A 12,177-nucleotide genomic window follows, 5' to 3' on the forward strand; every position below is an offset into this window, starting at 1 on the left:
AATTTTCATTTTTGGGTGAACTATCCCTTGAAGCTTGAGAAATAAATGTTTATTGTTTACTGTAGGCTAAATGCATGTTGCAAAACAAAAACAAACTGTGCATTTAGCACTTGTAAAAAAAAGACATAACAGAAATCTTATGCAGAACATGGTCGATCGCTGACCACCTCGACCTCCTCACACAAACTCTTCCACACATATCTATCCATTACAGGGCCTCATAAACCAGTGATCTCTGAACTGGCTTACTGTATATGTTCCCTACAGTTTTTTACGATTGCTTAAGCACAATTTTGAAAACAGGACCCGGTTTGTCAAAACACTACATACAATTAACACAACCCTTCACCAAAGTAGCACAACATTTCAGATCATTTGCAAAATGGAACACTTTTGTCAAAACTATACACAACTTTATAAAAACAATATTTTGTTACCATAAGAAACACACACATTTCACAAGAATTAATTTTTTTTGAACCAGTTACACACTGCTGCTGCTAACCTAAAACACGTTTAGCAAGTCTAATTCTTATTGATTAGAGTACTACAAATGAAGTACAAAGACAAAGTGCAACTATAAATATAATTGATTTCTCTCCATACCCAAATCAGTCAACATGGAGAATCACAACAAAACATGTCCCAGTTACAGTAGTGTACATAACACTGTTAGCTCAGCAAACAACAGACAAATGTAAAATACTGTATCCAGTACAGGTTACAATTACAGTAAATAACAACAACAAACATAAAAAATAATCTGAAAAAACTGACAATATTGTAAAGAAAATACTATGGTCATCCCTGCTGGAAAAAACAGCATACCAGCAAATTGTGTTTTTGTGCTGACCACCAGCATTCCCATGCTGGTCCATGCTGGTTTGGTGCTGGTTTAGCTGGTGGTCATCAGCATACCAGCACCAGCATCCCATGCTGGTCATACCAGCAAGACCAGTATATAATGTGTTTTGGTGTTGGTATGGTGGTGACCACCAGCTAAACCAGCATGGACCAGCATGGGAATGTTGCTGGTCTATGCTGTTTTTTTCAGCAGGGATACTATACATTCTCTCTTCGCCTAGCTGGATCTGGCCAGAGAATTTCATCAACATCACAAGCAATATCCTCATTAGCAAGACAACCCGGGAAGAACCGTCTTGAATGTTGAATCCATCCTTGCACTGCTACGGTGTCAACTTGGTCACAGGCGTCCTCCATGGCCTGAATGAGGGGTACCTGAGCCTGGAGATCCTAAACCTTCCACCGCCATGCTGAGAAAAACTCTTCGATAGGGTTATGAAACGGAGAGTATGGTGGAAGGTATAGTACTGTCAACTGTGGATGGTGTTGAAACCAGTTCTTGACCAAAGCAGAGTGGTGGAATGACACATTGTCCCAGATGACATTGTATTGTATCTGGTGCATTTCATACTTTCTGTGACAATGTGGTGCAATGGGTCCAAAAATGAGAGAATGTGAAGTGTGTTCTAAGGGCCATTTTGGCATGATGGAGGAGAACCGCATGCTGTGAAATACTTTCACGTTGCCCTGGGACATTGATAATAGCCCGGTGCCCAATGATAATTCTGCCTCTTCTTCTTGCTTTCGTGATTTTGAACGCTGTCTCATCTATACATATGAATTCATGCAGGACCTGCTGCATTTTTATAGTGCTTAAACCTGATTGGTGTGTGTACAATTTAGCAGTCATGTGTTTGTGCACCTGATGGCTGTGTTTAACAGATTGGCTCATAAGTGTGGTCATTTGACAGTCAGTGCTTTGGAATTGCAAAGAAGTGACATCCTGATAGACTTCTGTGTCTAATGTATTCAAGTGTGTTTAATGTTTTGCAAATCACTGTGTGTAAGGTTTTGCAAATAGTGTGAAGCTGACAATGTGCTTACAGTTGTGCAAATCCAGCCTTGTGTTTTGCTCCTTGAGTGTTAGGTTTTGATAATTGTGGGAAAAAATTAATTATAGTGTGTAAGCAATCGTAAAAAACTGTAATATCATTAGACACAAGTGTGATCAATTTTGAGTTGTTGTGTTCAAGTAGTGACACTTGTGCTTTAATTGTGTTTGACTTTTGTCACCTGTGCTCACCATTTTGCAGCACGGGTGCATCACAATAAAAATGTGTTGGCAAGTTGTGTCTAAACAGGTGAAAAGTGCTTATGGTTTTGCCAAAAGAGTGACTGATTCAATCAGTGGGTTCAGGCAACTGAGCATTTGGTTTTAATAGGGTTTAGTGTTTTAGCAATTGAGAAAAACTGTTATGTTATAACCAGAGAGATACAAAAGAGTCTGAGTTGTTATTTAAACAGGCCCAGCTGCAGAATGACATAACTTTAAACTAGGGCTGTGAAAATAACGCATTAATTCGATTAATTAATCTGAGAAAAAATAACGCATAAAAAAAAATAACGCAGATTAATCCATTCCGTATTGAACCTGGATACATTCTAGCCACCATTTGACTGTAAAATAAAGGAGGTAGACGAGAACGCTCTGGCGGTGACTGGATCATTGACTGGAACATTTACTTATAAAAAAACGGCCTGATGGGAGTGATGATAAAAATAAAGTATGCAACGTCTGCAGCAAAGAATTTGCATATCATAGAGTTCGTCCACTCTAAAGTACCACATCATACAAAGCACATGGATTAAAGTTCTCCGTCGTTACACGGATTTCCGTCAATTGCAAAATTATTAAATTAACTTTTCATAAATACGACGTGTATTCAGCTTTTTAAGTGGGATGTGATCAAAGCCTGGAGTGGAGCAAAATCACGTTCCTCTCTCCACTGTAAGCTTTCTGTATTCACACCGGATCCACTCCGGGTTTTCTGGCTGTAGCGCGTAAGATGAGGTAAAACTTTATTTCAGCTAGCATGGACATACTTATGCAGGAAGGCTCCGAAGTTTTGGAGATCGATAAAGGTGTAAAAGACCAATGGAGATTGACTTGGCTTAGCGGAATGATGAAGATTGGGATCAGAAAACCAAATATAGCACAGTATAGGTGTCCTGTATTTTGTGGGTAAACGATTTCTATCGTACGTGATTACTCGCGTCCCGTTTTTGACTGCTACGTTGATCTAACCAGTGGCTGATAAAACTGATGAGTACACTTTATGTGGCGCCACAAGAACCAAGAAGCAGATGACATCCAAATCCCGTGAGAGCAGTTCGAGAAATCATAACAGAAGACTGCTTCCTAAATGCTCTCGCGGTACTTTGATGTCATCCACCTGTCGGGTTCTTTATTTAAGGTTTATGTTCAATTGCACAAAAAAGCCCTGCAATTGATATTGCACTGTTAAACTTTTTGTAAATAATCTTCCTGAAGCACTTAATTTCCTTAGCATATTACTTTAGGTCATATTTGTTGATTGTTATGGCCATTATTTGAACAGTGAAAATACTGTAATAATAAAAGAGTTTTTGAGCTTCAATGTCACTAATGCTGATTATTCACTGATTTATTTAAAAAGAAATATTTAATACTTTCACAGCAAAAATTATGTAGGCGATTAATTTAGATTAATTAATCACAGAGTATGTAATTAATTAGATTAAAAATTTTAATCGATTCACAGCCCTACTTTAAACCAAAAAACACAGAGATCACTTGCTTTTGGCAGATTTTTGAGCACAGCGTTCCCTAAAACACAATATAACTAACTAAACAGACTAAACTAATACAGTTTTAACTTTACATTTTAAAAATCATAATTTTGATAATAGGCTATCTTACTTTTTTTTTTAGAATATATTTAATCTTCTTGATTTGGCATTCATTTCTTCATTACCACGCAGTGTTGCTCAAACAAACTGAACTATATATCGTGATGAGGAAAAATGTTAGATAAACACGGACCTGTACACAAACACCTATTGAAAAAGGTAGTGCACTCACAAAACATGATTGTTTTATTACACATATAGTAAAAGTTTTACTGTTTTATGTTACAAATGAATGAAGGTTACAAGAGTTTTGCATACACATGTCCGTCCTTACAAAGTAAGCTGCTTTACGCACGACAGGCAGCCAATAGAAATCCAGGTTTATCCCGTCCTGTTCAATCATTTTTTTGTGTGATTATTCATCTATACTTCATTACCAGTCAGTGATGGATGACATTTCTTTATATTTTTAGTTTATTTCAGTTAGTCTTGTAAACACACAATACCGTTTCAATAAGTTATCTTTTCGTAAAGCCTTGTTTTAAAACCTTGCCATGAATACCAAAATAAACTAAAGGGGCACAAATCAGTGCTAGAGTGCATAGAGTTCAATACTCCTGGGTTGCCAATATCATCGATATAAATTGAAAAAGAGAATGGTTGATGTCCCAAGAAGACTTTATTCCCAACAAAACCACCTGTAAATTTACTTGTATCTATAAATGTTAAAGGGATAGTTCACCCAAAAATGAAAATTCTGTCATTATTATTTCATCCTCATGTTGATCTAAACCTGTATGAATTTCCTTTTTTCTGATGAACACAAAATAAGTTGTTTTGATAAATGATGGTAAGCACACAGCTGATTGTATCATTGACTCCCATAGTAGGAAAAACAAATAAGACCACTGTCTTAAAATCTAGATTTATTTTCTTAGGTGATTTTGCTCATGAAGAAAATGCATGTTGATTTAAGAATTTTTAGATATTTCTACTGAAAACACGACAAAAACACCACGTAAGAAAGTCATTTTTTTGCAGTGTATTTGTAGCCAGTCCTTTCATTTGAAATATTATCAGCTATTATACACTGAAATATATCCTTCAGCAACATTTTGTTTGGTAAAATTCTTGTGCTCACTTCACATTTTTAGAGCTGATTTCTTCTCTTCACTTAACCAGCAATACAAACTGTGACAGATTCATGAAATTATATGATGATGATGATATTCAAGGTGTCATTTGCTTTCCTCTATATATTAATATGTCTGTGTTATTTATTAATTTATTGTATGTAGATGTTTTTCTCTTTTCCCCTTCCTGTTAAATGCATACAGATATTTTTAATGCTTTCCTGAAATTGTATGTCTGCCAAGAAATGTTCAGATGTGTTACCACAGGTTGCATACTTTCACTTCTGACTGACTGTCATAAACCAATATAATATTATCTGTCTCATTTACGGTACCAAATTAAATACTCTTCACTACACTCAATGCAAACTTGAATAGGTATTTGATAGGAATCTGTCTTTGTGGTATAATATCTCATGTATCTCTCAAGGTATTGACCTAAAGGTTTAGGACTAAACAATATACATTATTTTCTTTAAGCAGATTACTACTTCTCATTTCTTTTGATTTTGAATGACATTGAACCCGGACAAGTTCTTGTTGAGATGTTAACTCATGTGTTTCAACAGAGATTTGTTTGTTCATGCAGATCACTCACACCTTCTTATTCTTTTATCTATCATTAATAATTGTGATAAACATTTCATCCATCTTATTTATTACTATGCAGTGTTTTCATTTCATCTCCTATATGGGAATTGTAAAGATAAATACACCAAACAGACTGAGCAGATTTACACTCAAGCAGTCAGAGACCACAAATACAATCTATTCTCTCTGGATTTAAATACTTCTTGAACTCTGCTGGTTAAAGTCACCATATAACAAAAATAGCGATCATCTTATTTTCCACATGGTGACGTATATCCGAGTGAAAACGTCTTCTGAAATGAAATAAATGTAGGCTGGATTCAAATTTGTCCATTGAGATCTGATTCGTTTGAAGTTGGGTCATGTTGCTATTAGCAAATTGCTGCGATCTTTTTCTCAGACCCCGCCCACATGCCGTACCATATGACCCGAAGTAAAGAGAGATAGTTTCTGAGATGGGAGAAGATTTGCATTTTTGATTAAAGATTATGAAGTCACATTATTTTTTAAGCAATGAAGCTCACGGATAAGTCATTTGGGTAACACTTTATTTAACAATGTCTTCGTTACACATGCTACATGTAATTATTATAGTATAATAACAGTTAATTATGCATAGTTACAAGCAACCCTAAACCAAACCCTAATCCTAACCCAAACCTATATTAATTACATGTTGTTAATGATTATTACTTAGTACTTAAATGTATAATTACACTGTAACAGTGATGTCATAAAATAAAGTAAAATAAATACCACAATATTCCAACACAAACTACAGTTTTTCATCGCAACTTTAATGTATTTTTGCTTGTTGCCGTAATACTGTAGTATGATACTGGACAGATTTCTACAGATAAACATCACTTAAATTCTAAGCACCACCAGACCATTCTGTATGATGATGACTTAGTGGTTTTTGTAGCTGAAGTTTTGAACACATGTAATGATGTTTCAAGCACACGCTGAACTACTGGAGCTTATCAAAGAGAAATATCACTGACATCAGATCAGTCACAACACATGGAAAGATTTCAGAAAGAATAACAGAGTCAGACAGTGAGCGAGAGACAGACAGACAGACAGAGAGAGAGAGAGAGAGAGAGAGAGAGAGAGAGAGAGAGAGAGAGAGAGAGAGAGAGAGAGAGAGAGAGAGGGGTGCTATAGAACAGCTGAATGTTCAGGAAGCGCAGACAGGCGACACCCAACAGCAGCACTGTCAGATCGTCTCCTCAGTCTCAATCCAGCGTGTCTGCGCATTACTGCTTCTCATTCGTCCTCCCTCCATCAACCTCTTTATTTCAGGATCAGTGAAGCCGAGCGTTTGGAGGTCCTGTTGGCTGCATGCAGGACTCGCACGCTCTCTCTCTGTCTCTCTCTCTTCTGCAGTGATGAGGAGACTCCGAGCATTCACTGGACTGATCAGCTGCAACAGGTCTGACAGAATGAAGCACAAATGAAGGTGAGATAAGATCAGATTCAAGCGACCACCTGCTGCTCATCCACACCCATCGACTCTCTCTCTCTCTCTCTCTCTCTCTCTCTCTCGCTCGCTCGAGCTGTTACATTAAACTCATATGTACTTCTCACTGTGATCATGTCATTCTTGACTGCGAGCAGCTCTTGCCTGTTGAAAATCCATTAGCCGTCGAGGAATGCAACAGGTCCTGCTGTGGTTTATCTGCATGTGTGCGACTCAAGCGATCGTTTCCGTTCAAAGATGTCATCCGTGTGCTGTAATCTCTGACTCTGTAAAAGCGATTTCAACACAAATGTTTACTGCACCATATTCTGCATGTTTCTGACCGAATGCTTTTCTATATATTGTCCTGTCATTGGTGTGCATGCTGAGGATCTCTGTATGGTCTGTGATTGGATGAGGACACGTTGTCGCTTACTAACAGGCAGCTCTTACTGCACCTGCCTAAATAAACGAGCCCTTGTTTAGTGTCTGGTGATAATTCGTAGCATACCCTCCACAGGCATCCGTCTGTCCCTGCTGATCCCCGACCCGTCAACGTGTCCAGGATGCGGGGGCTCGTTCGGGAACATGTGTAGCATTCACTACAACCACAGCCTGGCGGCCATGAGTGGCGGTGACATCATGGCCTATTCTCTGAGCCTAGAGCAGAAGACGGCGTTTGCTTTCGTGGGGATGCTGCTGGTGTTTCTCGGGCTCTTGATCATCAGGTGTTTCCGAATTCTGTTGGACCCCTACAGTAGCATGCCATCTTCCAGCTGGGGCGATGGACTGGAGGGCCTCGAGAAAGGGACTTTTGAATACGCCCTCACCTGAGACCACACCCTGTAAAGAGGCCACGCCCCAAAGTGACCACACCTCAAAACAACTCGCACCATAAAGAACAGCTGTCAGGTGGACAGGACAGACCAAAAATATCAAAACGGTCCAGGTGAAAAGCAACAACGGGTCACACGTGAACGCCATCGAAAGGTGTAAGAATTCATCACAACAAAACACTGTGAATCCAGACGCACACCTGGGGTCATGCGTGAACATGCGTGTTTGATTCATGATTGCCTGATTTGGAGGATGATGTCACACCATTTGCCAATGAGCATCTCTCAGGGAAGAGCAAATCAAAACAAGATGGCTGCCACGAACAGGGTCATTTAACCCTTTCAGTCTGAATATGATGAGCTTTAATGGTTGAAAGCAGCTTACAGCCAGAGACATACTCTACACACATACATAGACAATCACTCAAATCAAACTTTATTCTCTAATTGGCGGTCATGTTTTGTCCAAACTGGTTTTCCTTCTTGTGCATTAGCATTTTGAAAAGTTCAAATGTAGTAGTAGAAATAATTCACTTCACCATCACCCTTTGGTCAGATAGTCCTGCCGCAAGCTCGCACCATTGGTTGAGACAGTAGCTGCATTTCCATTAATCTTCAATTGAGCAAATTGACATTGCAAATTGAAAATACAGCCATGGAAACACATACATTTCACAAAACTCCAATATATCGCACAAAAAGTTTTACACTCGCACAAGATGATTTTCAGGAGATTTAAAAGAGGCGTATTACACAAAACTGCAATGGAAACAGTTTATTTGCATTTTCAGGTCACCTGATGTAAATCATAATTATTATTTGTAGATGGCGCGGTATGAACTAAAACCTCCCAGAAACACTTCAATACATTTTCCTTGTCAATAATGTCTGGATAACGCTCCTACATCTCTTCTGATTTAAAATAATCTACTATTACCTTAGCGTATAAGTATAGCATCTTTCAGGATTCCTTGGCATTACTGTTTGGATAATACTCTTACGTCTCTTTCGGTTAAAAATAAAGCCTACTCTGCTGAATGTGATATTAGTAAACCTACCAACATCAGTCAACATGGACTTATCACGAGAAGCGTTTCAATTGCATATCATCGATTAAAGGAAATGCCGTCATTTCGCAATAGTCTTTTGTCGACATTTAGAAAATAACGTTAAAGTTTTGTGCAAATCTGCAATGGAAACGCAGCTAATGTTGTTGTGTCTGGGCTGTCAGGAGTCTTTACAAACACTCCAAGCCTATATAAAGCTCATAGTAAAAACTGTAACGTCCCTCTGTCTGCTGCAGTTTCTTACAGTAACACCTGACACACACACATTGAGTTTGTTTCACACATTCAGATCTGTGTGGAGTATGTTTCTGGCGCAACTCTTCTGTTTACTGTCATCTGTGTCTCCGCTGGGACTCAAATATCGTGCTGGTTTCTGGAAATACGTTGACGTCTTGATGCAGACATCTGTTTTGTGTGTGTGTGTGTGTGTGTGTGTGTGTGTCTGTGTGTGTGTGTGTGTGTGTGTGTGTTTCCAGTGCAATCCATTTGACTTCACTTACTGCCTCTTAAAACTATCTGCACACAGACAGAAGAAGAAGATTGAAACGTTGTGTTGTCCTCCTGTTTGTTGGTTTGAGTGACGGAGGAAGGATGTGTCGCCATGACAACAGCAGCAAGCTGGATACTAACACTATACCAATAAAAGCGTAGTTCATCTGCAGTGTGTTCTAGTGCTGTGAATCTGCCTTACTGTTATTCAGACTGGATTCTGTGCCTTCATTTAGCAGCGATAGATGATCTCTTCTCCAACAATCTGTGTGTGCGCGTGTGTGTGTGTGTGTGTGTGTGTGTGTGTTGGGTTTATGTGAGGATAATGATGATGAAGATCACTTTTCTCTGTGTTTGTTTGATGAACGTGGATCTCTGTGATGGTTCTGTGTTCATCTGCCCAAATAATATAAAATAAAAGTCTCTTCTCTTGAAGGAAAAGTTCACTGTAATATGAAGATTCATTTACGTCATTCCAAAACTGTGTGACTTTCTTTCTTCTGTGGATCATACACTGCAAAAAAATATTTTTAAGAAAAGATTTTCTTAGTATTTTTGTTTGTTTTCTGTAAAAATATCTAAAAATTCTTCAATTCAGATGCTTTTTCTTGTTGAGCAAAACGACCCAAGCAAATAAGTCTAGTTTTAAGACCAAAAATATCAAATTAATGTGATTTTGTGCATAAAACAAGCAAAAATCTGCCAATGGGGTAAGCAAAAAAAATTCTTAAACACTAAATTTAAGAAAAATTCAAGAAAAATACCCCATTGGCATTTTTTGCCTGTTTTATGCACGAAATCACTTAAATTTGATATTTTTGGTCTAAAAACTAGACTTATTTTCTTGGGTCGTTTTGTTCATCAAGTAAATGCATTTTCATTTTTAGAATTTTTTGAAATTTTACTGAAAACACGACAAAAATACCAAGTGAGAAAGTAATTTTTTGCAGTGTGTTTACATATATTTTAAAATAAGGAATTACATTTACTTGTTTTATGATGCATGAAGCACAGCAGTACACTGCAAATGACTGTCTTACTTCAGTTTACTCTATTTTTGTCTTGTTTTCAGTACAAATATCTTTAAATTCTTAAATCAAGATGCATTTTTTTGAAAAAAATCTAGTTTTCAGAAAAAAGTAAATGTGCGTTAAAAACAAGCAAAAAATCTTGACCTTTTTAACACTTAATTGACGAAATATGGACAGATTTTTGTTTGTTTGTTTTGTTTGCTTGTTTTAAGCACAACTTCACTTTCTTAGGTCATTTTGCTCATCAAGAAAATCCATCTTGATTTAAAAAAAAAATGATATTTTTACTGAAAATAAGTCTAGTTTTTAGACAAAAAAACAACAACAAATTTTAAGTGAATTTGTGCTTAAAACAAGCTAAAAATATGCCAATAGGGTAAGCAACAAATATTTTATTATGATGTAATATAAGATGTAATATAAGTCTCCGGTGTGCCCAAAACGTGTCTGTGAAATTTCATCTCAAAATACCCCACAGATCATTTATTATGTCATGTCCAAAATGCCCCTATTTATGTGGGAGCAAAAACAAGCTGTTTTCATGTCTGTACCTTTAAATGCAAATGAGCTTCAGCTCCTCACTCCCTTATCAACAGACAGTGAGCGCTTTTACTTTAAATAGATCAGATTTATACAGTCTGACACAATAGGATCTAATGGACAGAACTCGCTGAGGGTGGAAACTACGGTAATGCAGGACTGTAAGTGGGCGGGGCTTTATCAATGTTACACATTGATAAGAGAATCAAAACAGCAAATGAGAGAGACTGCTTTAGTTTAATGGGGATTAAAAACAAGAAACAGGTGGATTTTTTTCATTGTAAGGTGGTTGTGTTCACACACTGCCAAAAGTGGATTTTGCATAATAGGTGCCCTATTAACCCTTTATAAAAAATATTTAAAACAAAATTAACCCCATTGGCAGATTTTCTTTCTTGTTTTAAGCACAAATTCACTTAAATGTTACATTTTTGTCTAAAAACTAAACTTATTTTCTTAGCTCATTTTTCTTATGAAGAAAATACATCTTGATTTAAGTATTTTTAGATATTTGTACTGAAAACAAGACAAAAATACTAAGTAAGTAATTTTTTGCAGTGTACATTTACATTCATCCATTTGGCAGACACTTTAATCCAAAGTCTGACTTACAGTGCATTACAAGTTGTACATTTTTTATCAGTGTGTGCGTTTATCAATGCTTTATGCACGTTTACTCATTCACCTTCACTTTTATTGTGTAAATGAGATGCATTTGACAGTCAGGGAATCTTTCTGAAACAGGTTTGTAAGGTCCTGATGTGGTCGAGATGACACGGCTCTATAGCGACTCATCCGTCTGCAGACAGTAATGTTATGTCTGTATCAACGCTGATGGCCGTTTATAATCCTATTGATCCCAGACAGTCTGAAAACAACACTGGGAATCTTATCTTCTCTTATCTGTCCTGCAGTCATGTGTGTTGATGTCTTCTGCTACTGAATGTTAAAGCATAGCAGCAACTAGCAGTAACAGAGCGACACAATCTCATTGACTTCAATGGAAGTTTAGCGACTTTCGGCGATACAAGCGACATTAACCGCTGGTGACTGAATGGGATGTCTCCAGGTGCGCAACAAAGTTGAGAAAAGTTCAACTTTATGCAAATAATGAGCGACATTCAGGAGTGACTACCAATGAGAGCTAATCAGTGGAGTTCACCTCATCCGTCTCTTGTCAGTTACTGGAGTGGATGGTACTCATTGATATATGTCAACCAGATTTAGAAACGCCTCCTAATGACCTCACTGAAAGACACACAGCAAGAAAGTGTCTGGTGGTCTGAATGAGGCTTTAGAAGTGAAAAGCACATCTAATGTTCCTCAACACACCAT

At 37.5% G+C, this 12,177-nt stretch overlaps 1 protein-coding gene and 1 long non-coding RNA gene across 2 annotated transcripts; one reads left to right on the forward strand and one right to left on the reverse strand.

Moving 5' to 3' along the window:
• Nucleotides 1–6,717: 6,717 nt before the first annotated feature.
• Nucleotides 6,718–9,376, reverse strand: LOC129419787 (uncharacterized). The gene is made up of 3 exons (XR_012357777.1): nt 9,283–9,376; nt 7,045–7,166; nt 6,718–6,854 (listed from the first exon to the last, which is right to left on the reverse strand). It is a non-coding gene; the product is annotated as an uncharacterized lncRNA (long non-coding RNA).
• On the forward strand, nt 7,468–7,713 carry ctxn2 (cortexin 2). Its single transcript, XM_055174973.2, has one exon. The coding sequence runs from the start codon at nt 7,468–7,470 to the stop codon at nt 7,711–7,713; it is 246 nt and encodes an 81-aa protein (XP_055030948.2).
• Nucleotides 9,377–12,177: the final 2,801 nt, after the last annotated feature.

Source organism: Misgurnus anguillicaudatus, chromosome 15 (assembly GCF_027580225.2).
Source record: "Misgurnus anguillicaudatus chromosome 15, ASM2758022v2, whole genome shotgun sequence".
Taxonomy (NCBI): Eukaryota; Metazoa; Chordata; class Actinopteri; order Cypriniformes; family Cobitidae; genus Misgurnus; species Misgurnus anguillicaudatus.

Coding starts and splice junctions, on each gene's coding strand:
- ctxn2 (XM_055174973.2), top strand. CDS start 7,468: ATGTGTAGCATTCACTACAACCACAGCCTGGCGGCCATGAGTGGCGGT.